This window comes from Idiotropiscis lumnitzeri, chromosome 14 (genome assembly GCF_059441095.1).
Source record: "Idiotropiscis lumnitzeri isolate Australia: NSW breed Sydney's pygmy pipehorse chromosome 14, RoL_Ilum_1.0, whole genome shotgun sequence".
Classification (NCBI taxonomy): Eukaryota; Metazoa; Chordata; class Actinopteri; order Syngnathiformes; family Syngnathidae; genus Idiotropiscis; species Idiotropiscis lumnitzeri.
Genome location: NC_142404.1, coordinates 9,452,300 through 9,479,618, shown reverse-complemented (window position 1 = coordinate 9,479,618; position 27,319 = coordinate 9,452,300). Strand labels below are relative to the sequence as shown.

Genomic DNA, 27,319 nt, shown 5'->3' with positions numbered 1-27,319 from the left:
TGAAAGCTAAAGAATAAAAATGTATCTTCAAACAAGTAAGGAAGAAAAAGCAGGTCAGAGCAGAAATCTATGGCTGCATTAATACAAAGTGGGGCTGAGGAGAAGAAAACAGGAAATATTAGAGAGAATGGGAGGCAAACAAGTAGGGTTCAGCTCATCTACACCGTATATTATCTATGTATATATTTATTTTTTCCCCTGTAGTGTTTTCAACTTCAGATTGGAGCAATTACCTGATTTGTTGAATGTTTACTCGTCAATGTTAAAAAGCTTGACAGTGACATCAATTCCTCCAGTTTCTAAAATTTCATACAACAGGCTGAAACCTCCAGTTACAATCTGGCAAATAAAAAAAAAATCACAAATCTACAGTACATAATTGGTCAGTTCACAGGTGGGTGTTATGTTTTACAAATTATTGACCAATCTAAAGTGTTTAAAATCAGCCTTCCTAGATGGCGTATGCAATGTTCTCCCCGTGTTTGGATTAGCATCCTTCTACATCCCAAAAGCATACGCAGGTTCAACCAAGACTAGATAGTCCTTAGGAGTGATTGTGAGAGTAAACGGCTGTTTGTTCTATATATTCAACTAGGTCTCCACTAGTCTTGAGTGTACACTGCTTTTCACTGGAGCGTTCAAATCTGGCTCGGGACTTCCGATGTGGACTTTGCACGTTCTCCCTGTACCTGCGTGGGTTTTCTCTGGTTTCCTTTCACACTCCAAAGACATGCATGGTAGGTTAATTGAATCCTCTAAATTGCCCCCTTGTGTGATTGTGAGTATGAATGTTGGTTTATCAATGTTTTGTTTGGTGTTTTTGGGATGAAAAATAAAACTCACTCAAAAAGTTCATGTCGTGATACCAACTACCAACATTTTCCTCTACTATCTTACCATGATGCAAGCAGCACAACAAAAACAAAACATTTCTTATAGTATTTTTATTTTTTTATTTGAAGAGTGCAAATAACTTCTGCAGAACAATTGGAAGTTTCAATGTTTACAAACATTTAGCTATGGATCTATACATTACTTATAAAAGACACAAATAAAAAAAAACAAACCTGAGTTGCACTGTTGCAAAAATAAAACCATAGCATCCAAAGGTGAGGCACTGGCAAAGTCCTTCCAGTCTATCAAGTCATTAATCTGGCACATACTGTCTGGTAGAAAGGCTGGAGTTAGATCCAACAGCACGCGTGTGAAGCTATGGTCACACTACGAGAGTGTTCCTGCTCGGTGTTGTGCTCTGTCAAGGAAATACAGTGAGAGCCACGCGTTAGAAACCATGCATCCATCCAGAAAGGGAGAAGTAGCCAAAGCTTGAGACTGGGCTAAAAGCAGGTTATTGGAAAATATTGAAGCAAGCAATTGCATATTATTACTCAGTGTGAAAGCTGAGAGAAGCTGAAATGGAAGATGAGAACAGGCTCATAATGCATCACAGCACAGTGTTTTGTCATTCCATGGACGAGGGGGCAGATGGCCCTGGCCTTCAGCTGATCCTTGCTGACATGTAGAGCAAAAATGTATACTCCATGGACAAACGTATTAGTACAAAAGGTCATTCCAGTGTTTAGTCAAGTGAAAATGGAAGAATATATAAATATGTAGTTGCCTACTTTTCTCTCTATTCTAGTTCATCCCAACTACGGATGAACGTTGATTTGAATTCAAATCAACATCGAAATGTAGTAGAATGTAACTTCGAAATTACAAAGGCTGCACTTTGGGAGATAAAAAGAAAACTGTGTTTCATTCTGGTCCACCATTCGCCCTTATTTATTTATAAACATTAGAAAGCGGGTGCATCATTCACATAAAATGGACAAGACTCTCAAACATTAGATAGAAATCTCATACGTTCACACTCTCAAGCTCATTTGAACTGTATTGTGAAACAAAAGAGCACCCCCTCAGCTCAATTAGTGTATAGAGTCCACCTGCGCAGTCAATGAATTATGCGGAAGCTGTCCAATAGACACATCTGATCGTGCCACAAAGTTGTGCGAACTTTGGTTCTGGCCCATTGCAACATCATTGTTTTAAACCTTCCTTTCAACTAGAAATAATGCAAACTGCACTCACATGGGCTCGAGCTGAGATTCAAATCTCAAAGCTGTCTTATTTTTGTACCACGATATTCTGTCAAAAAACAATAAAAATGTATCGCATTAAAAAAAAACGAAAAATGCAAGGTAGCGGTGGTGTGAATGATGGACCACGGTGCAGACTGGATGTCATTTTCTCCTGCTACAAATAACTCACCAAGTTGCGTCTCCTGTCTTTCTCCTGTGGTGGGAGGGACATCCCCTGCTGGGGCTTGTGCGAGAACGCCCTCACGGCAGGCTCTGAGGTGTCAAACCGCTCTGTTCTCAAAGATTCTCTGGTACGGTACCAGCGCTCCGCCTCGCACTCCGAGTACGGAGGCAAAGGGTCATCTTCTTCTGGACGGTTGCTCGGGGAGCGGCTGTAGTAGCTGTTGCCACCCTTGCCTCTGGAGCTGCCTTTCGACGGAGTGTCACTGTCCTCATCCGGCCTTGCGCCGCCTCTGTCGCCCCTTGCTTTAGTCTCCATCACATGGGTGAGGAAAGCGCCGTCGTAGTCGACGTAATAGGACGGTCGGGAGGCGAGGTCGCCATCCCATGTGCCCCTTCTCTTCTGAGGTAACGGCAGGGGGCTGCCACGATCCCAGCCGTCATCTTCGTCTCGATAGCGACGTCTGGGAGGAGGGCTGTAATCCCGTATATCCAGAGGCTCAGCACGACGACTACGGGAATCGTACGACCGTGCAAATTCCTCCAGCTCGTCAAGTGAGCCGGTGCGGCCCCTCCTGTTCAACGTCTTTCTCGGGATGTAGTCAGAGCGAGCGTTCCACCTGTGGGAATGGGCGGGACACAATGTGGTCACGTGGCGGTCATCAGAAAATTGCCTCAAAAGTGTTTTGCGTTTTCCAAAAAAGAACTAAAAATCAGATAAAATGTCATTCAGAATTTGCTTGGCATTCATTTTTGGCTTTTGTTGTGACATTTATGGCAAAAGATCAGGCGCCATCGGGCTTAAATTGACCTAAGACGTCATTTGTGATTGGATGAGTGAGTCCAGGGGTGGTTGGAGGCGTGTGTTTGTGTTTTTTATTTATTTTATTATTATTATTTTTTGTTTTTGCAAAACTATGCCAAACGATTCACACACACATTCAACACACAGCACAAGATCTTTGAGTACCTCACAAGACATCGGATGAGGAAGCATCAGATCATTCTAAATATGTTCTTTTTTTTTTACTTTTTCACAATTCATTTCAAAAGATGAAAACGCCACCGTGCCTGCCGTCACGTAAGATACAACGATCAATTCTACAAAAGTCCCCATCCTTATTTTCATACTTTCTCCATTGGCAGAACGAAAATGAAAAAAGCAACCGCACCGTCTGTCCAGCTCATCGTCAGAATAGTTGTCTCGTTCCCGTCCGTGTCTTCTGCTCTGTGTCCGTGGAGCTGCTCTCAGTGTTGACTGATCGTCATCGTCGACGTCGGCGATGGGCGGCAGCGCCTTCATCTGGACCGTGTGGTAGGTGTGTCTGAAATCTGCATTTCCTCCCTCATGCAGAGAGCTGAGTTCTGACAGGCTACTGGCTGTTTGGAAACACGTATCTCAACATTAAATGATGCAAATAATAGTATACAACTTCATGTTATGAAATGATTAGGATGGTTGGATTGGAAACCAGCGCAATCTAATTTACATAAATCAGCAGCATACGAATACAATGCCGCTATGACACAGATGAAAGACAATAGTCTAATCTGCACTGCCTTACATTGGAGTGACGCCATCCTGGCAGTGGGAACCTGAGCCAGCTCGTTTTTTATGCGGTACACAACTTTCATAGAGCCCCTGTGGTCCTGCCTGGCTTTCAGGCGATAATCACCGCGGACTGTGGACACGAACACACACATACATACAACGCCCTCCATAATTAGTGGCATCCACTGGTTAAGATGTTTGATTTAGCTTCCAATAGATTCTGTGTTTTTTCAAAATATTCGCGGCCAAAAAAAAAAAAAAAAAAAAATCCTTCTTTTCATTCAAGTGCATTTATTCAGGAGGGAAAAAAAATATTATTAGCACCACTGACGTTAATACTGTACAACCCCCTTTTGCCGGCAAAATAGCACCTAATATTCTTTTAATTTTTCAAAAGATTGGAAAATACAGAGAGAGGGCTCTTCGACATTCTTTGCACAATCTCTCTAAATCGTCCAGCAATCTGGGTCCTCTCCAGCGCATTCTCCCCTTTATTTCCCATCACAAATTTTCAATGGGGTTGAGGTCTGAGATGGCCACAGGAGGAGCATGATTCTGTCTACAATTTTCAGTATGAAATTATACTTTTGCAATTAAAAAAAAATTTTTTTAAGGCTTTCAACACCTCTTGACCATGGATTCCAGTAACTATGGAGGACACTGTACACACATAGACATGCAACGATTGAGCATGCATACACACACAGGTCACAACATTAGGTACACCTGCACATTCAGTTCCTCTCATGTTGCTCAAGATTGTGCGGGTGTTTCCAAGTAACTAGTTAGTGAGTATATAGACTTATGGGTATTAAATTCATGCAAACATATTATATAAGTAGACCACAACAAAAAGATGCTTCAGTACTGTGCAAACCTATTAGGCCACTATTTCTAGCCTTGTGATTTTAATGACCTATTTTTTATTTTATTTGGGCATTAAAAAAAGAGTATAGTGAAAAGAATATTATTAAGACAGACGGGTTTATACAATGGCTCCAAAGTGAGGGGAGGTTGCACTAAATTTTTTGTATTATCTTATGAGGCTTTGCTGTGTTTTTAGAATGTCGTCTTTATGCAAGTTGGTAACTCATAATTGCTAAAACGACGACACCAGTGGCATAACACTTTTGCACTGTACAGCATATGGAACTGTATCAACGATGATAATGAAGGTGTTAGTTGATTGTTAGTTTTTATGACACTCACCTCCAGCCAGGTGATTTTCCACAGGTGGGATCGAGGCCATGGAGGGGATAGAGGCAATAGTGGTGAGCTTTGGCTCCATGTGTGACGAAGGGGCATGTGGTACCACAGTGGGAACACCAGGAATGAAGTAGGGATACATTTGCATCTGAGCGGGCAGACCGCTTTTCGCCTTCTTCCCGGCCTCGTATACTGCAAGAGCAACAAGTGCTTAAATCTTTGAATGGCACTGAAGTCAAAGGTCTGTTTGAGATGACATCAGAGACACAGCGACGGGGTAGGCAAACAAAACAGAATTTAGCCCAGTACTTTATTCTTATTTCATTTTGGGAGGTGTGTTTTAAGGGTTGCGTCAGGTGGGATGAGGGGGTTAACATAGGACAGGCGTGGGCAAACTACGGCCAGGGGGCCACATGCGGCCCGTAAAACATTTTAATGCAACGATAAAAATAAATGTCGTACAACTTTTCATTTTTAAATTGTGGAAATTTGGGTGACTTGGAAAAGCGCAATATAAACTAAAGGCATTTTTTTTTTAAATCAGCCTTAGGTGAGCAGGAACCATTTTATTTTATTTTTTTTTTACTTTTTTCGTCTTGCGTAATTGGGTTTTCATCATTCAGAAAACGTTGCATATTTCAGTTGCGTTAGTTATGTTATGTTGTATTTAAAATTTTCTTACATGATTGTGCACTTGTGTTATTTAAAATAAAAGATTTCTGGATTGAATGATGATCTCTGTGTTTTTGGGCCGGGAGGGCCCTCATGGGCGTTCTTACCTAGGGCCACCAAGGTGACTAAAAACGCCTTTGGACGACATATTAAGTTACGTACAGTGTCGGGGGCAGCAGCAGGTGTCAGGGCAGCAGCAACATCTCACGTAGCAGCAGCAGGAGTGTGGGCAACACTGGCACCAGCAGATGCCCATCAGCAGCAGGAACAAGATGCTGCCCGCAGCCACGCAGCCGACAAACGCCCACTCTGTAATACGGACAAACAAAAAGAATTCAAATGATTGACGTGCTGTCAGACTGTATAATGTAACACCAACCGAATTAAATTGTGCACAATTTGGGGTAATTTATCTTTAAATGAATGTGCAATATCTATCGTGTGATACCTGCACAAGTTTAGTGTGAGTGGTTCTGCCGCTAGTTTTCATGAGTGGCCAACCATTCCACGCTATTTTTGCTGCAAATTGAATCAGAGATGAATGGTGAACGTTTTTTTTCCCATTGCCACAAATTGGTCTAATTCGGTCGCTGTGAAGTGGGCCTAACTGATCAGGTTTCATGTATTGGATCATCATATCGTACTGTACTGTACTGCAACATATTATGTTGACTCGTGCTGTTCAACAACCTAAAATTTTGTATTGCCGGTACGTAGTTTTAATAGAACGAGGTTTTCAAAAAAAAAACTCAAAGTGTCCATCACCGGTAATGAGGTCTTCTAATGAGAAGCCAACGGCTTTTTGTTTCTCCTCATGGGTTGAGCAGAGAGGCGTGGTGTGAGCAGTTATTCACACAGGAGGGAGGGAGGAAGACAAGCGAGAGCAACTGCACTCACACCACAATAGTTACACTTATGTCTTTTTGAATAATGTGCATTCTCCTATAATAAATAAATGTAAAAAAAAAAAAAAACTTGGTCGCAGCAGATACTAGTTAGCTTCAATGACAACATAAATAGCCTGTGAGTCTATTCTAAAAATAGACATCAGTTATTAATTAAAACAGAAGAGTGGTAATATTTATTTATTTGTTTGTTTATATTATTTATTCACATTTGATTAATTTACACTATATAATGTACCTGATATTCTGTATTATATAAATAAAATAGATTGTGCTTAATGAGAAAATCCTTCTGTTTAATTTACCGAAGTATTTAAAATGACATTTTAGAGCCGTTTTATAAAGTGATATCACAATAAATATCTATTTTTGAATACCATCAGAATCTAATATTGGCCCGTGCCTAGTGCCGTACTGCACAACGGTATATTCATGCATTATATTTTATCACACTTATACCATATCGGTTTGTACAGTATTGCACCGTGCTGCACTGTCTTGATGGTATTGCATCGAGTCATATCAAATTGTCACATTATATTATTAGTAGTATTATTAGTACTTATTGTATCATACTCTGCTGTATTGTATCACATCAGCTGAGATAGGCTCCAGCACACCTGCGAGCCGTGTGAGGAAAAGCGGAACAGATAATGGATGGATGGATGGCTTGTAGCGCAGTCAAACTGTCTGCCTGTGTGGAGTTTTCTTCCTTTTGGTATTCTGTTAGAGTCTGCGCTGATCGAATTTGTGCCTTTGTGCGCACTTTTGAGATGAAAATAGTCTTTTCCCAGCCAAACCTCGCGGAATCCCTCATTTGCATCAAAATTAGGGCAGTTGTAGGCATGCTTGAAATTGCGGAAACAGAAATTGGTCTGCGCACGACATTGGCAGCTAAACTGCAACAATGACGGCCCTGTATGTGACTTTGGCAATTAGAGACTTCACGTGCGTTTGCGTGTGTGTCGTTACATACTGTACCATATTGTGTCTTATTGTACTGTTTTTGTTGTATTGTGCAACATTGTTCGATTCCACACTGTATTCTGATAAGATTGTATCATGTTGTATCAGACGAGGCTGTATTAAGTCACATCGTGTTATATTACTTCGAGAGCTGTCCCAGGCCAACCATGTGAATAGAAATTGGGGCTGCTCACATGAAATTCAACTGACAAGAACGGGGGCACAAGGATTGGCTTACTTTTCTAAAATTTGGAAACCGTAATAAAGTGACAAAAGAGTCCGGATATATAAAGATCTTGTCAAATGAAACAGTAACAGCTTAACACGTTTGCAAGTTTGCTTTTTTTTCTGGTCCTGGTAGAGTGACCAAAAACGGAGCCTCACACACGTGCATCTGGCTCTGCTCTCCTGCACCCCGAACCAAGTGCGTGGCGTCTTTGTCCCCATAAACACACACTATCACGCTACATTATGTCTTTGAATGCTGTACAGCATCTTATCCTGTTATCATATTGTATGGCGTCCTGTCATAATCTCATTATACATAGAATATTTATCCTCCGCTAGTAGTGCTTCATCATATTTAGATCAGGGGGTTTGTGAACCCCTTTAAGACTCTTTTGTGATTAATCCATATATCCATTATCTGTTCCGCTTCTCCTCACAAGGGTCACGGGGGTGCTGGAGCCCCGCCAGCCACCTTCGGGCAGTAGGCGGGGAGCACATGGAAATTCCACACAGGAAGGCCGGAGCCGGAATCGAACCCGCGACCTCTGCACTGACAGGCCATCGTGCTAACCAGTCATTTATCGTGCCGCCCTCTTTCGTTAATAAAACAATACAAAATAAAATTGACAATCTCATTTCAGATTGAAACAAAGTTTTGTCAAGCATCCTGCACATACATGCATATTTATAAATGGACACAAAGACAACTGTAGGATGACATACAAATTCGTGATCTGATATTTTTCAGATCTAGTCCATGCAAGAGATTTCAAACCAAGAGATGAAACGTGAAGTCTTTCACATGGAAGTTTCAGGTTGAAAAAAGTTGGGTTTGACAGGGAAAAAAACTGACAAATCACCGCTTTAACAAAACTTTCCAGACAAATTGCAGGAACTCCTATTTAAGAGCACGCTGCTTGAAAAATTAAAGGAACTGAATCAAACACCCTGTCTAACACATTCTGATCAAAATATTGGTTGAACCAGTGAGAGGAAAAACACAAAAAGGATGTAATGCAGTAAGCGGCAAAGCATAGAGCTGAAGAAAAGTGTTGAAAATGTACCTGGCATAATCTCCACATCAAACTCAGGTAGGATATCAGCCTGCTCAGATGTCCTGCCTGTAGAGAGACGCAGATAAGCGGGGAAGGTCCGCAGAGGGAGCAGGAAGTAAGAGAGGAAGTCAGGTAAAATCAGGCCAAATTGGTAGCTATTATATATATGGTCAGCGGTTGCGCATCATTAAGTAGACTAATTAAAAAAAATTACCAACAACATCACTGAAAAGCGCTGTTTAATATGTCAGTTGTGTATACGCAAAAATAAAACAAGACATGCCATCCATGTCAAGTGCGCAAAATGTTAAAGCTAAAAGTGGGGTTAAAAAAGAAAATGATAAACATTGAAGCAAAACTGAATTCATGTAACTGGCGACCAATTCATGATGTCCTCCCGCCCATAGTTGAGAAAGGTGGGACAGAAAATGAATAGATTGTGACATATTGCTACTTTGTTCTAAAAAAAATGAATGTTAGCAAAGTATTGAGTATTATTGCTGCGTTATAATCAGAGTAGGTAATCTAACTCAAGCCATATTGGTCGAAACAAAGAACTACTAATCACATTAACTAAGCATGGTTAACACTATTTTCTAACACTATGTTAGCATGATCCCACCATAAAAATAAAAAATACCTAGACGACGCCTTTGCACGGGATCGTTCGTCAACGTTGCCGCCATATTTAATGTTGATGAGGTCCCGTAAGGGCATAATATTGAAATTGCCCAACACACAAAAAAGTCTTTCCGAACATTTAGTCCTAGTCTCTACAAATTAAGTGCTCACATTTTTGTGAATTGTTTAGCTGAACATTTGTCATAGTATATAAGTTTCCTAATTAAAAAGAGCTGAGAAAGCAGTGGGAAAGAGAAGGGTTTTCTGATTTTCTGTTTCCAGTGATTCTCATTAATAATAATTAAACCAGGGATGAGTAATTGACATGCTGGAGGGGGCCACGATTTTTCATCAGCACAACTTAGGGGACACACACTTCCTTACTAGATGCATGACAGAATTGCTATTTTGGATAAGGACAAAATCCATGCATACTGAATAATTTTTGATTATGCATTTCATCTGAGGAATACCAGGCTTTTTGGTTTCTGAGTGAAAAGACAAAAGGGGGGGGCTGTGAACTGTAAACTGGGTCATAGTTTACAGCCAATTTCTGTTGGCATTAACCTAACAACAGTGCGACATATATGCACAACAATATCACTTTTGTACTGATATGCAGATTTAAAAGGAAAAACTAGGGTGCAAAGAGGTTAGCTACCAACTATGGAGCAACAAGAAAAGAGCAGTGTGTTCACTCTCTGATAAAACGGTACTCTGGTTGTGCAAATACCACAAGACCTCTAACACACAAATAGAGAGAGATTGGAGGAGTTATGCAGCGAGTCACTAAAAGAGAAAGCGGGGCTAAGAAAGGAGGAGGAGGAGGAGGATGTGAGCAGAGTTGGCAAGGCAGAAAGGATGAATGTAGCTGGAACCAGTGAAATCAGTGAGGCATGCATGACTACATATTGTCACATTCTTAAAATATTTTTTAAGAGAAGGGGAAAAAAAAAAACAATTACTGAGTTTATGATTTTTCCACAACAATATACGACGTATGGATGAAAATCGGATATGTATCCGATGCGACTACAGTCTGGATGCTCGGGTCGTGTTCATTTGACCAACTTCATCAAAAAGTCACATTGATCAACAAAACAAACAATCCCTAAACTAGGCGTGGGCAAACTACGGCCTGGGGGCCACATGCGGCCCGTTAAACGTTTTAATCCGGCCCGCCGAACTTGAAAAAAATTAAATGAATAAACCTTGTTAATATTTTATTTTCAAAATACTGTGGTTTTTCAAATACATATATATTGTTATAATGCTTTTGTTCACTTTCATTTCAAATGAAATGTATTTTTTTTCTTCGATGAGGTGAGGTTACCAAAACACTCCATCCATCTGCTCCTAAGTCTGGCCCTCCTGCCAAATTTTAGAAGCCATTGTGGCCAATGTTTGCCCACCCCTGCCCAATGCCTAAAAACGTTAACAGAACAAAATAATCTGAAACAGGAATCATACACTGCAGTTCGAATGCAGCAAAAAAATATTGTAAAAAAAATTACATTAAAGGGATAGCGTGTGTAGCAGCAGTGCCCACTTTTTTCCAGAATGCGAGCAAATAACCAAGTCCAAGTGATCTACCTACTTTATTTATATTATTTGAAAACAGAATTTGAATTCTTTATATGTACAGTATATAACTTGCATAACTGCATGAAACCATATTGCACAATACAACTAGTGCATGTTTTCTGTCTTTAGTTTACTAACGATTTGTGCTGAATGGAATAAATCAAGAATAGAGTCCGGACAGAAGCGACACACCTTCAAATGAAAATTAGGCAAGTTGGAACGAGTACTTGGACTTAATTTTTGCCTGTGCTGCTGCTACCGGTTGTGGACGACTGCTCCTCCATCCCACAGGACATTCTCCAGCAACGAGAATGACTGGCAGCGCTGTATGTCAATACGATCGACCGACACACCCTTTGAGGGCTACTGGTCAATCGCAAACGACGCAATGGGCACCCTTGGTGTGTGCATTCACCCCTTGCATTTTGAAGCATGCACACTACGGAGCGTCAGAAAGACCACACGGCGCAAGCCTACCACCAACTTCTTCAGCAGAAGTGCAAGAAAGATGTTATCACAAATGACATCTGGTACTCCCTCAAGTAACTTAGTTACACATGCTGTAATAGTCATTAATCCAACAAATTTGTGATCAGGTGATTGTCTCCGTAGTACAAAGATGGCGGTGGCGAGACATCTCACCATCCTGTAGGGTGTTATAATTAACGATTCATAGACCAATTATTGTATGAAAAAAAATGTACGTTGATGTGATTTTTTTTGCACATTATTGAAATGAATAGTGGATTTTTAAAATGAATAAACAGTGAAAATTTTAAACATTCTACACATTGTCCCTTTCAGGCTAATGTGTTAAAAAAGTGACAATAAACTATGTGTCGAAAAGTATTGAGATGAACCTCTTGCTCAGTTTATCAGTGAGGCCACGAAAGGATTCAAAATGATAGGAAAGCGGTGTCCTGGCTATTCAGTGCAATATTGTAAAAAAATGCACACCAGATAAACATCCATCCACTGCAGATGTTCTTACAATGAGGTTCCTGCACTTTTGCTTGGGGATAGGCAAAATAAATTGCAATAATTGGCTGTACCTTAGCGTCGCTTTAGGCCAAATTCAAAGCGCTAATACGACATAATACCATAACTTCATTTTTGCATCCATGCATGTAGAAAGGTTCTTTTAGAACACAAGGTGTATTTTTTATTTTTTTTTAGATTACACTGCAGTCCTGGATTCTTACATAATAAATGCATCTTTTCCTGGCCATTTATAATGTAACATAATGTCAATAAATTGGTATTTTTGAAATTCTAACTCCCTCCCACAGTTAAAAGTTTCACTTTAATATCCAATATTAAGAACTTATTTTGGAAAAAATACAAATTTAGTTTTGGTGTGAATATGACTACTTATGTCAAAAAGTGTGTTTTGTTCTTATAGAGATTACACCTTTTTGGGGGACAAAATACAACTTTATTCTTAGAACAGAACAACTCACCCCTCTAAAAAAAAGTATTAATTTATTACCATCACATATCGTTGAACAACTTTTTAATTTCTCTGGCATTTTCCGGTAGTTTTGTTTATTTAGCAATAGGATGTTAAGGGTGCCCATGGAAAAAACATGCCCCCTGTTAGGGGTGCTGGGATACAATTAGAGGTTTGAGAGCTCCTGTTATGGATTGAGTAAGACGTTACGGTCAGTAAATGATGAGGAGGGATAGTCAAAAGGCTCAGTCATGGATGATCAGGAGCATGCAAAGAGTCATTTTTTTTTTTTTTTTTTATGTTCTGCTTGAAATATGTGCTACATTACAGTTGAGAAGATAGAGGGGCACATCTGCTACCGATAACGGAAATAATAAACATTGTTTAATAACTGTCAATAAAAATGGAGAATTATTATCTCAGTAAAAGTATTTTTTTCTTCAGTTTTTTCCTCATTTGTTTCAAGTGTTGGTGTACCGAATGAAGTGTCCAGCTAATGAAGCATTTTTCATACCTAGCACCAGTAACTCCAACTGGGCCTCATCCGTGCCTTCCAGGTCATCAGCGACGACGACTTTGCAGAAATAAACTCCGCTGTCGCCCCACTGTACCTGCCCGATGCGCAGGTCTGCTTCTGTACGAAAATAAGAAACCAGGTTTTATGAACTGAATAAATGTGTATGAGGTTCTAATCATAATTGACGCGTAATTGCTGAAGTCATTTTTTAAGAAAAGAATAGCTTTGGCGAGATCAATTGGACTCTTGCTTGTGGAATTCTTTTATTTTTTTCTTTCATCATTCAAAAACAAATTAGCCTTCTGTTCTCACATTCTTCTCTCTCCAAAAAGGTCCAAGAAAATCAAACCTTGCAGTTTAATCCTTTGATTCTCACGGTACTGCGTGTTGGATAATAAAATGACATCATGCAAGACGAAGGTGTGACATTTTGTGATACTTAAAAGCCGTATTTTTCCCAATCATTTATAATTTGAAAAAAATCTCCAACGCGTATAACCTTGGGATTGTTCAATTTTAACCGTTTCGCTGTCACCTGCATCTTGTTCCAAAGATTAACGTTAGTGCTTCATGCATCACTCCTGTTGAAAGTGGCACACGAGTGTATTATGAGAAGACGTGTGCCTTTTCCTGATAAGGTTTTATGTTCAAAAGGGGTCCACGGTTGAATAGAAGTCATAAAGGAGGGTTGTATCCTCAGGTGGTATAGGCCTATTGTGAGGTCAATACAAAAGGGGATTTAATTTCATTTACAGTTCCCGGTGTACCCCGCCGACTGCCTGAAGTTAGCTGGGATTGGCTCCAGCACGCCCGTGACCCTCCTGAGGAGAAGCGGCTCAAATAATGGATGGATGGCTGGATGGATGGATGTCTTTTACATTTTTATGTTTCTAAAAATAATTACGAATTCAGCATAATTACATGAATGAGTGAGAATGACTGTGTGTCCATATCCCCATATTGCCACTGTCGGACAGAAACCTCCCACGTCCAGGTTTGGTCAATTTCATACTTGTTCCTAATCAGTATTATTGCCCGGTCCAAACATGGGTCTGTTATTACAAAATATTGACAAATCTAAGGTGTTGAGAATTGTTAGCATTCTTGTAATGCAATGGCCAAACAATCATGCCGTTTTGGGGTTTCCTGGAAAGTAATGCTTTTGGAGATGCGAGGATTTTGCCGAACACTCACGATATTCCCTGCGATTGGTTAGCGAGCTGTTAAGGGTCTCATGAGAAAAAGGTCAGAAATGATATTACCATTTATGATGGCCATGTCCCTGTTCATGTAGTGCTCCGCTAGCGTCATGGTGGAGCCTTGCTTCGAAGCCACCACCCGAACCGTGCGGCCGCTGTCGGCGCAGTCCAAGTGGGACTTTTTGGCCGTCTCCGAGGCCCGCGCACCAAGCAGGCGGTGAGGAAGGTTGAAGGAGTCGGTGGTACGGTCGACGCAGTAGGACTTATACCACCATTGCACCACCGGCGCCTGGGTGGAGGACGTCCGGTAGTGACACGGTAGGACCACCGACTGGAAGAGCATGGCGTACTGCTGCTTCTCCGGCACCGTGACATGCATGCCATCGCATTGGTACACTGACAAAACACAGAAAAATTTGGCTGTTATGAGGAAAAAAAATCAAGAATACGTACCTGAGAACACTTGAAAGCAAATTTACTTGCATTGTTATTTTATGACATTATTTTGCAGCGGTCAGACAATTCAAAATTGAGACACGTAGTATGACAAAGGTCTCAACAGGCTTTCAAACACTGATTTTTGAACATTCCTACGTATGTGTAAATGGCTGCCAGCGATACACTAACGCAGGAAGACGCAGACAATTGCTGTCTCAAGTGGGCATGCATTAAGTCGGTTCAACAGACATAGTAGGACTCTTTCTTCTTGCTATTTTTTTAAGCTTTTGTAAGTGCACAACACAAGCAGTCAGCTTCCAAATAAAAGTAAAAAAAAAAAGGAGCAGACACACAGTACAGTAAACTTAAAGTGGGCGTGCCAATAAATTACTTAAAGCCTCTTTTTCGAAAAAAAAAAAAAATGTTGACTATTTGCCAAAATGCTCTGTAATCTCAGGTTTACTCTTGCAAATAAATAAAAGGCAGCTGAATGATATCTCATATGTTGAAAAACTCTCAAGTCAAGTTTTTTGTATTTCAAGCCACCGCTGTATATACTTTGTAACATTTTTTTTTTTGGTGGTGTGCACTGAGATTTTTCGGATGCGGAAGACTCTTGCTTAGTAAATGTTGGGAAACACCGAATGAACCAACCGAACGAACCACTTTTCACCTGAACAAGCAACCTTGGTAGATAACTTATCCAGTATAAAAACAAAAGGCAGACGTTCCCTGTATGTGTGTTGGGGGGGCTGCCAGGGTCAGGAGGGTTAAATTCCAATGTGTGTGCGGGGAGTGGGTGCATTGCAGAGGCAGAGGCAGGCGCTAGTCATCACAGAGGGAGGGGGTGGATGGAGCGGACAGACACTTGTGGCTGCGTTCTACCGTGTTAAGTTAACTTGAGGAGGGGCAGGAAATTGCTGTAAACAACTCTTAAAGACGGGAAATGGCAAAAAAAAAAAAGGGAGCAACCGCCTACAAAAGACATACCTGATAACAAAGTCAGTTTCAAATCTTAACGTGCTGCTTAATCATAAATGCCTCTCCACATTATGTATGATGATGAGTATGAAGTTTCAGAGCGTTAGAGGTGACGAAGCTCTGAAATTCCTCCCACAAGTCTTCGCTTTGTTTCCCATTGTTTGTAAGCTGCACCCCCCCTTCTCCTGTCCCACTTGAGGACCAGAAAGGGGCAGAGTTTACTCCCTCTCAACCAATGAAAAGATCACGCCTGGCCCAGCTGCGCATGAACAGACCAAGTGACTGCTAAGGATTAATAGTGAACCGTTACATCCCACGAATACAGGCAGCCAGTGGGAGCGCAGAGCCACTTGACCATGTCCTTTCAGAGCGTTAAATATTGATTACAGCAAAAGTGTTACACAGCTGCTTTGTTGATAGGTGCAATAGAGGCAAGTAGTTGCTGTTGTGCTTATATCAAGGTTTCCAAAACATGAGGTCAGAGCATTTTCTTTAAACAATGTGATTTTATTCATTGTGAATCTGGCATATAATTTCTTGCCAAATTACTTTTTGAGTCATGTTATCTGTGTTCTGTGTGGATGTTATGGCAATAATGGGAAAGCCTGTTTTAAACATGTATACCAGTGACATAGGACTGTTTCCTGTCAGTCTTTTCCTTTCCACATTTCCTGCTTTTACCCAGTTGGACATTCCTTCATATTGAATCATTAGTCCAACAAAAACTACACAACGGTCAGACTCACTTTGCAGCACCATGTTTGATATAAAAAAAAACACAGTTCTGAAAATACAAAACGTTAACATTTGTTATAAATGTTTTCAAGGTATATAAAAAATACTTATCGCATCTAATCGTGATTTATTATGGGGCGGGGCATATCAAATTTGTTTCAAATTATCTTTGTTGGATAATAAATATTTTGTCAAAATTAACAAAAATCACATCATTCGGAGATATTCGGTTTTTTAGTGGACAGCACTTAAAATAATCAGTCATCACTTTTATAGCTATTTAATACAATTAAGCAATATAGAAGGGACTATGATTAGGTTGTTGTTGTGTGTATTATTTATACTTTTCAGCAATTATTTGGGATTGATTATTACAGGAGTTTATGATACAGTTAGTTGCCTTTATAACTATTTACACATGCATAAAACTAGTTGAAACTGGAAAAAACAATGTTAATGCAAAAATGATCAAAGGATATGACGCAAAGCTCTTTGATGCGAAGCATCTTCTGCGAGTGAAGCGGTTCAAAGAGGCTTCAACCTGTTGCGGTGATGTTGCAAAGAAGTTCGAGTTCAACTAAATATACGTCAAGCAAAACAATTGCACTTACCCAAAGCTCCGACTAAAACGGCTAAGCGATATATATTCATCATTTAGTCCGTTTGTCGGTCAGGAGCTGACGTTTATTTGCATGTCGATCCTCTCGTTAGTCGACCCGCTGCCGCTGAGCGAAGGAGGGGCTCCGACCACAATGAACTAACGGGACGGACTGTACCACTTCATTTCGAGTGGGAGGGGGTTGAAACGCGTTTCTGTATTGCTCGTCACCCTCCCTCTACATTCTACAATATGCCACAAGACAATAAATTTTTTTTAAGTTTGAACCTTTCACATACGTTTCAATATTGTTACATTGCGTTTGTGTGTGTGCCCAGGAGCACCGAAAAGGAGGGAATAAGGAGATGGATTCTAGGGGCCCATGGACGACATGGGCCCAGAAGGACCGCTAATAAAATTATAATCCTGATAAAATAATATGACACTCAGTAATAAACGTACAATTAACCATACATGCCATTTACAATGTATTGCTGGCAACAATAAGTGTATTTGTTTCGAAAATGTTCTCAACTCCTCCCACTCTCATTTTAACCTCAAATGGTTCAGTCCACCTGCTCCGGCCTGTAGAGACCCACTTCTTTTCACGTGATCAGACAGTGAGTGGAGGCGGAGACTGAAAGATGCTGAGATGTCCTCGGCGGTGGAGGCTGTGGAGGGAGGGGGGGGCAGTAATATTTATTGTGATGGGGCCCAAAATCCCTGGCCGCACCCCTGTGTGTCATTTGAATGACAGATTGAATAATAAGTTCCATGTTAACACTACTACTAATAATAATAGTATAGTGTCGTCCCCGCCGCCCCCCCCCCCCCCCCGTAATAGTGATGTAACCAGAATTGCATTACACAAACGCCCTCGAATCATGTTAAAAGAATGTGTTATAGTCAACTGAAACCAAGGTTGAACTTTTGGGCCCTAATTCCAAAAGATGTGTTAGTTGTTCAAATAACATCATACCTACAGGGAGGGCTTGACTGGCGCGACATGGTGCAATTCATGCATTTTAAAATGTTTTTCCTCCACTTTTCTCTGAAAGCTTGGCCACAAATTAGAGAGGTAGCATGGTGCTGGACTGATTATCACGTCCGCCTCACAGCACAGAGGTTGTGGGTTTGATTCTGACTTTGGCATTCCTGTTTAGAGTTTGCATGTTCTCTGCTTACCAAGTCATGTAAAGAAAAAAAAAACAACTCGTTGAATTATTGGAAAATACACTTTTTATTGAATATGGAAGAATTACAGAGAAAAAATGTGGCAAAGGAAAACAAAATCATATAGATGTGTAAGTGACAACCTGCAGGTTGCACCCCTTGATTAATTTAATACTAAATCTTAATCTAAAATTTTTGGAAAATAAAATTGGGGGGTAAATTATAAACATGATTCCTCTACTACAGTGGACCCCCGCATGATTCACCCGTGTGTAAAACACCATTGATAGACATTTTTATTCAATATTTGTTCATTAAAAAAAATCATAGACAGACTCCCCATCTCCTGCGAATAGCGAAAATCTGGTGGCCATTGGTGGTTCCGCTGTATACTTTCAAGTTGTAAAATATACTACAACGCGAGTAGGCCTAATCATTTTTTGCGGATTTCAAATTACATGCAAGGCAATCATTACCCGAACAACATTTGGAGTGGGGTGTTTTTTGTAAAAAATAATATAATAATAAAAAATACATAAAATTAGTTCTTGTAGTCTATGTTGGTTTGCTGTTCAGCAGTTTTGTGCCTTCCTTGAATGTTATTTTTCTTTATTCGAGAGAGCCCTTTGTACTGAAAAAAAAAAAAAATCACACTATGTAATTATTTTTTGTTTGCTTCAAACATGTTGTTGAATAGTGGATCTTTTTAACAGTACTGTACATGTATTTAGAAATGTATTATGAAAAATTAACTATATTAACCGCACATATTTTGGACATATGCATATGTATTTTTTTAATTGCATTACATTTGAATGGCAATTTTGTCATACATCTGTTTAGGAAGCACGTGGTCCTATGAGGGCCCTCCCCTAGTAGTACTGATGAAAAATTGTGGCCCCTTCCAGGATTGCAGTTGCCCCTCCCTAACAAATATGTTAAAAACAGGTATATTGAAAACAAACATTTACATAAAAAAACTCATTTAGCCAGTAATTTTTCAAATCAGAAGTTAGCGATCATAGGCATCATTAAAGCGATCACGATTTCCACCATAGTAGTCTCGCTGATCGTCCAGCCTGTCACGACTTCCTCTGTAGTCGTTCCGTTCATCGAGGTGATCTCTACTGCCACCATAACGATTACGCTGATCATCGAGCCTATCGTGGCTGTAGCGACTGTGCTGGACATCAAGCCTGTCGCGACTTCCTCTGTAGTCGTTCCGTTCCTCGAGCCTATCGCGACTTCCTCGGTAGTCGTTCCGTTCCTCGAGCCTATCGCGACTTCCTCTGTAATCGTTCCGTTCCTCGAGCCTATCGCGACTTCCTCTGTAGTTGTTCTGTTCTTCTAAGCGATCCCGACTTCCGCCAAAACGATTACCGTGATCGTCAAACCTGTCTCGACTGTCGCGCCGATCATCCAGCCTGTCGCGACTTCCTCTGTATTCATTCCTATCAAGGTGGTCTCTTTCCTGGTCTCGCTCATTAATATAGCCACCACTATTTGAACCAAGATGATTATCCTTTTCCGGTGTGGGTCCAACAGTTCCCATGTTGTGACTGTTTTGAGGAGCAGCGTCTTTGTATTCCCTCTGTTTTGTTTCAGCATTAGACTCTTCATCCCGATATGGAGTTCGGACTGCAGGGGCATCTGAAAATTCCATTTCTTTGGAGAGACTGAGGCATTAAGAACAGAAACAGCAAAGGGTTAAGAGTCGACTCGTGGTTCCACCCTTGATTTAAACTATCAGTTTCATATGAGACATATTCAGGAGTAAACAGGACATACTTGTCAACGTTCTTGTTCTTTTGAGACCTTTTCTTGTAGCAACAGAAGCTGAGAATGCCAAGAAGAATAAATCCAGCAACAACACCACCAATTATACCCGCAGTGGACCCAAAGTTCATGCTACCTAGAATGTGGAAGAAGGAAGAAGATGTTTTCAAGGCCAAGTCACTGACTGTGTCTCTATAGGTGCCTTGATACAAGCTGCTGCCCAGTCCAGGGTGAAGTTTGCCTTTGTCAAAAATCAGCTACAGACTTGGGCTCACTCATGATCATAAACAGGAGAAGTGGTTATAGAAAATGGATTGATGTTTTTTTTCAAGGTCAATACGAACAGCTCAGTACTGGAAATACGATTCATCTCGGCCCAAAATTTGGCGGACCAAAGATTTCAGACAAGTGTCACAGGTCTATCGCCTTGGATTGTTCCATGCATGTTCTTGGTTTATACCAGCGGTTTATTGGAACCAGTACTTGTTAAAAGTAAGCGGAAAATCATCATTCCGGAGGTCTATCATATATTGGTAAGCAAGATGTTGACACTCACCAGGCATCACTGCTAAGGTGAAGTTGCAGCTGTTGGAACCAACTCTATTTGTTGATGTGCAGATAAAGAATCCGGACGTCTCTCTTGAAATATTAAACAGGGAAAGTGCTCCATCCTCTAAGGTAAAGGAAAAGCATGTGTTCAATTTTTTGATCAATCACAGAGTAAAGTAATTGAACATCCTATGCTGAACGCAATTTGTTCAATGTTGACTGAAGATTTAGTGATTTAAAAAAAAATTGATTGGAAATTATGTGAAGATAATTCCATCATACAGTATAAATGTTATTAAGTGTACAGATTTTGTTATCTGTAACATCTTCTATGGTTCTATGGTTAAGATCACATTTTTCCTCTTCTCCATATGGTATCCTTCCGTGGTAGCATCACAAATACTCCAGCACACTTGAAGCGTTACACATGGAGTTGTTCACTGTGCTGAAGTCTAACAACATACGATTATGTCAAAAGTTTACATTACATTGGAGGTTTCACTGTAAATCAATAAAAGTGTGCTTAAAGGAAACATACTCTCAGTAGTCTTGGGCGGAAATGGTCTGGGTATGTTTTCTACATTGTAGCTCTTCCATTCATAGATTGGATTTGGGGAACCCTCTTGAGACATGCAGGTGAGAGTGACATTGTGCCAAAATTCTGCTGATCCTTGTAGCCTGCACAGAGGCTTCGAGGGAGGAACTAAAACATGAAGTCATAAATGATTAGTTGTGTTGGACAGAACGGTGACCATATAGGCATAGGAGTTGTACTTACCGAGCACCAACAGGGAAGTGGAGGCCGCAGTAGTTCCTTCGTCATCATTTGGTATCCTGACGCTGCACTGGAAGTGACGACTGTCTTGTATGGTCAGCTTTGTTAGACGCAGTGTGCTCTGTTGTTTGGCAACATCCACTTCCATGAACGCCCGACCTTCATATTTGGGTGCGATGTCAACTGCATTGTTTAAGAAATAGGTGGCCACAGGTTCCTGGACAAAACACATGAAAAAAAAAATAATTAATGAATGCTCTAATAGTTCGTACGTCTCTCTCACATAATACCGGCATGGAAAAAGGAGTGCAAAACAGACAGATTTTCTTAAAATGAACAGAGCATTTAAATATATAAAATTAATAATTGCCAATATGTAAAGCCAGCAATGGCTAGTCTGACAGTTGTAAGGTTAATAGTTGGAAACTGTGTCTGGCCTTCCTGTGTGGCAATAGCATGTCCTATCCGTGCTTGTGTGATATGGAATTCCAGTGGGTGTTGAGCAATTGGTTTGGTTGAAAACCAGTTCTCCAATACTCCCCCACTATCATTTAGGAGAAGCTCCAGCTCACCCATCTAACGATTGAGGACAATAGAAAATTGGTGGATAATGCTGTCAGTTAATATTGATTGTAGGCTAGAACAAGGAATGGGAATCGAAAAACAAAACTGATCTTTGAGAGAGGCAATTCCCAGTAATTCAAAATGTGAATCGTTTGTTTGCTTTCCTGACGATTCCACGTTTTTCGATTCTTCAAAGAAATCATTTTTTTAAAAAGAACTCTTCGGTTCTTTAAACTGGGGCTTGGCCCTTGGTGAAGCTGCTTAAAGTGTCTCGTTTTTAAATGTGATTCGGCCAGCGCAGCAGGTGGGGAAACTGGTGGGAAAAAATAAATAAATACAAGCTATTAGCACTTGGCGCATTTCATGATGAAACTGATGGAAGAGCGAGGACTTGACAATGTCCAAAATCACTGCAATATCTTGTAATGCATGTAATCATCCCAGACCTAACCTGAATTTAATTCTCATACATTAAAGAGCAAACATAAAAGCATGACACAGGTTTCATCAAACATATCAATAGCCTCTTTTACGGAGATGCGGTGAAAGAATATCCTTCATTTATCCGCCTATGCTTTTTACACAGAACCCAGCAAACGAGGGATAATGCCACAAATGGTTTCCACTTTCATCCTGCAATAATATAAATGATGTAGATGACATTGGCGCCAGTTCCGGGTATGACTCATAAAAAAAACTTTGGACAGTAACAGTTGCACTCAACAGAGCGGTACAAGTGATTGTGACGTGTTCAAATTCACACCTAGTCCCAATATTCACCTTTTGCACAAGTGTCATCCTGCCTCTGTTACAGCTTTGACACAATCTCTAAAGGTGGCGGTCTGAATTCTTGAGTACAATACTTAGATAACAGTAATGCACACAAAAAGGTGAGGGTGGAATCCTGGTAACAGACAGTATAAAAACTAAGTTATCCCCCAAAACATTGCAAATATGCCCCACATCCACTGTCACTCGTGAGAACCTCATTTGACTTCCTTTACATCTAATGGAACAAATACAAAGACATTCAATTAATGGCTCACCATTGGATCCTCGACCACATCCGGATACGCTTCCCATGTGAGAACCAGCATGGTAACGTCGGGATTTGCCGGAATAAAGGAACATGTCAGAGTAATATCTTCTCCCATTGCGACCTCATATTCTTCTTGTGGGATTGAAACCTGCAAACTCCTGCAGGCGGGAAGCACTGAAATGAAAGTGAAACGCGTACACTAAAAAAAAATATACAGATAATTGAATTTCATGACTCAATTTTATTTAATCAAGTAGTTGCATAAAATAAAATAAAATGAATCCAGATACATTTTTGAGTAGCTGTATGCAACTACTATCAGATGTTAATATGTGTACAATGGATAGCTGTAACTAGTAGTTGTACATATTAATACAACAGACCATTTTTTCAGTGTACAATTAGTCTGAAATTAAAGTACAAAACATATTACACTATTGAAATGAAAAATCATTTGCGATTATTGGTCACACATATTGTCATTGTCCATCAAAAAGGATGTATGTACTGTACTGTCTCTCCACTTTTTGTTATTATTAATAAAAAAAAAACTTTCGAGATAAATGGACAGCAACAATATAAAATTATTAAAAGGTTTTTCCTCCGGTTGAGACACATGGTGTTCTCCATACAAAAGCAAATCAACCTGCTTCCAGTTTCGAGGCAAAGCATTGGATTAATGATTAATTGACGCTCAGGATCATATAATCAAGGTGTGGTGTGGATTTTAAGAAAATAGCCCCAAAAAGACACATAAAGCATACCTGCTAGTATCAAAAGAAGATTCTGCCATTCAAGTCGCTTCTTTGCTGTCATTGTTAAAATTAAATGTAAAACATGAAAGTTATGTCCTTGGAAGGAAAGGCCGCCTAACCGTCTCGGTGATCACTCAGTCAGGTGTGGAGTGTGACTCTTTCAGGTAATAAGTGAACGGTTATAGGTCACGTGATACCAAACCACCAATAAGAGGTTTTCACCTCTAGCAGCACAAAGTAATACCGTGGAACCTCGAAAGCAGAACACAATTCTTCTCCTAACTTGTGTCATCTAAGTAATTCTATTATTTTTGTACATACTGGAACTAAGGTATAGGGCCCAACTTATAGTCAACAATTAATCTTGTCTTCTTTATGTTAAATAGTTGATTTTTTTTTCACTTGTTCAGACAATGGATGTTCTCCATTGAAGCTCCATTGTCTGAACAAATGGAAAATATAAATTATTTAAAGGACTGTTACCACCACAAAAGATTTACAATTAATGTCCTTTACTGGTGTAAAATGGTATTTAGACAGATAGATAGATAGATAGATAGATAGATAGATAGATAGATAGATAGATAGATAGATAGATAGATAGATAGATAGATGGCCTAATGAGTACATCATCAAGCACAACAGAAAATGGATGGATGACAATAATTCTGATTTGAATAAACATATGCCCTATGTTATGTAAAAAAAATAGGTTAAACTACGATTATAGTGAGATATGTTTTATTCCTGTTTGACATGCTTTGGACCAACCTTCCCCTCTTTCAACGTTTCATGAATATTTATTTTCCTCCTTTTGACCTGCAGGGTGTAGTATTGTGCCAATAAAGCGCAAACAGTTTACAACTTTATCAGGAAACCTGGCTCTATAGAGCAGATATAAAAACAGTAAACGCCATAAATGAAACCTGTTTTATTGTTAACTTCCTGGCACAGTTTCTTGCTTTTACGCTGAAGTGATAAGGCTGAAGGTTTTAAGTGAAACTCCTCTTGACAATGGGCTACACATTTGATTCCCAAGAGCATGTCTTACTTATGTAGCCAGAATAGATTTTTTGCCAATGGAAGCTCTAAAATCAAACATAATCTGGTTCATGATGCTTATGGTTTGTAACAATTTTTCTAAAGGCAGTAATGGAAATGGACTTATCAGTGGTCCACATGATGTTTATGATTAACTATTCCTCCCAGAGGAAATAATGGAAGTGGAAATGATCTGTTGCAGTGTCAAACTGCTACAATTGCAGCAACCTTTATTAATGATAATGTTTTACATGACATTTTAACACTTTTTAACATCCCTGGATGTACCCTGAACTAAAGTCTTGGAATGCAGTCAGTCTAATACGTCAGACATTTTGTCTAAATTCACATGTCTAGTTCTCCTGAAAGCGTGGGTCCAGTTCCAAATTGTTCGACATCAGATGCACATGGAAGTCACTTAGCATTTTCATAAACCATGGTGTATTGTATGGACTTTGTGCCAAGAAGTAACACTTGGGCCTGAGTGACCCCCCTCAACCCTGTGATGAATACTCGGCTCAGTACATTGTGTTTGCGCTGTGTCGCCTCCAAGTCCCCATCAAATAGTTCTCCCACACTTTACCGTCACCACTGTGCTTATATAATATGCTGTAGTATGGTGACCAAAATGAACCGCTTTGTCAGAAACTAGGGTGACAGTAAGGGTGAATTTATGCCCTTTACAGGTACAATTTATTCTAATGTACAGTAGCTCGGTCTAATTATTGCACTCTGAGGTTGTGCTTTGTAGCCGTACATGGGCCAAGGAGGAACAGATAAGAAATTGAAAAGCCGTGTTTCCGAGGATACCAATCCATTGATAAGACACAGTGCCACCAATAAATCAAATTGGTTTCTGCCTATCAGGTTTTTGGCGTCTTCAATATAAAAGAAGATGCTAGAGAAAATGGAAATTCAAGATATACAGTAAGAGGATGGGAAACCATATTTGGTGACTTATTCTCTAGACATCTACTGTCTCTAAAATTCAGACACATTCCGGTTAATTTGAGACATAACACACATCACTGTGATTTCAACGAGTCAATGGGGATGAAATGAAATAAAATACAACCAATTTCAATATTTTGCAATTTGATACAAGAGGAAAGATTAATTTTACTGCTATACTATTATAATATTTGTTGACAACATAGAAAAGGTACCATAAATTGATAGCAAATATATTGTTATTGGATCATTTGTTATCATGTCGCATAGTACCATGCTGTGTCAATAATTCTGGTATAATAAAGGGAAATTTTCAAACAAATTACAGAATTTTTATTATAATTATTTTTGGGGGGGATGTCAGGGATGTTGCTATAAAAACAAGCCTGAACAAATGAATTAACCATCCAAGATTGTCTTTGTCCTTCGCGAGGAGCAGTCCTCCGGACCTCTGAGAAGGCCTGCAGAAAAAGCTGAAGCTTCCTGCTCCTGTGTGTTTTTTATTTGCATCACAGCATAAGCAATTTGAATATGCAACTCATACAGAATGGAAAACTTGAAGGCTCAGACATTATCACACCCGTCTAACAGTTTCAGCTTACAAGACATCTTTTGGTTCACACTTCTGCTAAGTTTGAGTTGACCGGTTTACTGTTCTAAACAGTTTGAGATGTGCATCTGTTTTGTGGCTTCCTGTCAGCGCAGGCACTTCTGTTAACACTGAATCACAAAGAGGTACATGTTCACTTGTGACCTTCTGACCTGTAAGCATAGGTTTGAAACGGGAAAAACTTAAATTTCTTTAACAGGGGAAAAAGCAACATAATAATATTTAGCATTTGACATTGTGTTATTTTAGTACATTATTAAATATGCTTATCTATTTTTTTTTCAATTGAATACAATATATCTTAAATAATTATCATCTCGAACAAACATCCAGTATGTAATTGTGTAATGGATATTTTTTAAAACTGCTGTGAAGGGTTGTTGGTCACTTTAAGTGATTGTAATGGTCTTTCTGTGCGCTTCTAGTTTAAAAATCTCATAAAATACAGTTCTAGAAATTTCCCTGCAGCTGGCAAAAAAAAAAAAACATCCAGAGGGTGATTTATGATAATCTCATGTGATGGGTGGTAATCATGTGTAACTAACTATGTCAATAGATGATGAGACAATAGGCGGAACAAGGCATGACATCTAAATCACCTTTATTGTCATTGCAGAGTAAAAACACGGCACAATAAAACTTCCTTGTATATTCCCCCAAAAATGAAATGCTGCATACACACAGATCCATATAGAAACGCCAAAACAAGATCAATATTATATCAATAATACCCTAAATGCTTGTGTCAATATAAAATATAAATATAAAGGTGTAGCTATCAATAGCTAGCACTTATAAAGTACTTTAAACATATGTACAGGATATCTGAGGTGGCATAAACACAGTTAAAAGTGCATAGGGCTAAGATAACCCCCCCCCAAAAAAATTGCACATTTACATTTTTTTAATGTTCAAATGTATAGTTAAAATGTGTATTTAAAATATGTAGGTTTGTTACGTCATTCCCATGTTTTAATATGATCACTTACAATTTAATTAGGCATTGAATGGAGATCAGTAAAGGGTTGAATCCTCCTTTCACCTGAAGTCTGCTGGAGTGGGACCCTGAACAGGATAAATAGTATACTGGATGAAAAAAAGTGTTAATAGAAAGAGAA

At 39.6% G+C, this 27,319-nt stretch overlaps 2 protein-coding genes across 5 annotated transcripts; both read right to left on the bottom strand.

Moving 5' to 3' along the window:
• Positions 1-26: 26 nt before the first annotated feature.
• LOC148323364 (immunoglobulin-like domain-containing receptor 2) lies at positions 27-17,093 on the bottom strand. Of its 3 annotated transcripts, XM_088315930.1 has the most exons (10): positions 16,982-17,093; positions 14,280-14,612; positions 13,015-13,134; positions 8,855-8,911; positions 5,854-6,000; positions 5,023-5,211; positions 3,827-3,943; positions 3,434-3,641; positions 2,272-2,881; positions 27-1,252 (listed from the first exon to the last, which is right to left on the bottom strand). In XM_088315930.1, the coding sequence occupies exons 1-10, from the start codon at positions 17,022-17,024 to the stop codon at positions 1,217-1,219; spliced, it is 1,860 nt and encodes a 619-aa protein (XP_088172056.1). In that variant the 5' UTR covers positions 17,025-17,093; the 3' UTR covers positions 27-1,216. The 3 variants fall into 3 exon arrangements, with proteins under 3 accessions (XP_088172056.1, XP_088172054.1, XP_088172053.1); XM_088315928.1 differs by lacking the exon at positions 3,827-3,943 and having other exon boundaries at positions 28-1,252; positions 16,982-17,042; XM_088315927.1 differs by lacking the exons at positions 3,827-3,943; positions 8,855-8,911 and having other exon boundaries at positions 31-1,252.
• Positions 17,094-18,189: 1,096 nt separating this feature from the next.
• Positions 18,190-23,736, bottom strand: LOC148323363 (V-set and immunoglobulin domain-containing protein 2-like). Of its 2 annotated transcripts, none has more exons than XM_088315057.1 (7): positions 23,609-23,736; positions 22,852-23,018; positions 21,245-21,458; positions 21,005-21,169; positions 20,474-20,590; positions 19,930-20,053; positions 18,190-19,817 (listed from the first exon to the last, which is right to left on the bottom strand). In XM_088315057.1, exons 1-7 carry the CDS (start codon positions 23,658-23,660, stop codon positions 19,154-19,156), a joined length of 1,503 nt encoding a protein of 500 aa, XP_088171183.1. In that variant the 5' UTR covers positions 23,661-23,736; the 3' UTR covers positions 18,190-19,153. The 2 variants fall into 2 exon arrangements, with proteins under 2 accessions (XP_088171183.1, XP_088171184.1); XM_088315058.1 differs by having other exon boundaries at positions 22,852-23,002; positions 23,609-23,722.
• Positions 23,737-27,319: the final 3,583 nt, after the last annotated feature.

What these genes read in the sequence shown, in the direction of transcription:
- LOC148323364 (XM_088315930.1), bottom strand. Translation starts at nt 17,024, where the DNA reads ATGATGAATATATATCGCTTAGCCGTTTTAGTCGGAGCTTTGG. An exon ending in CGTTTTAGTCGGAGCTTTGG is followed by an intron (nt 14,613 to 16,981) that starts GTAAGTGCAATT and finishes GTGTTTTGTCAG; the next exon opens with TGTACCAATGCGATGGCATG. An exon ending in AAGACAGGAGACGCAACTTG is followed by an intron (nt 1,253 to 2,271) that starts GTGAGTTATTTG and finishes TTTCCTTGACAG; the next exon opens with AGCACAACACCGAGCAGGAA.
- LOC148323363 (XM_088315057.1), bottom strand. Translation starts at nt 23,660, where the DNA reads ATGACAGCAAAGAAGCGACTTGAATGGCAGAATCTTCTTTTGATACTA. An exon ending in ATGTGGTCGAGGATCCAATG is followed by an intron (nt 21,459 to 22,851) that starts GTGAGCCATTAA and finishes TGTTTTGTCCAG; the next exon opens with GAACCTGTGGCCACCTATTT. An exon ending in CACCTTAGCAGTGATGCCTG is followed by an intron (nt 20,054 to 20,473) that starts GTGAGTGTCAAC and finishes TCCACATTCTAG; the next exon opens with GTAGCATGAACTTTGGGTCC.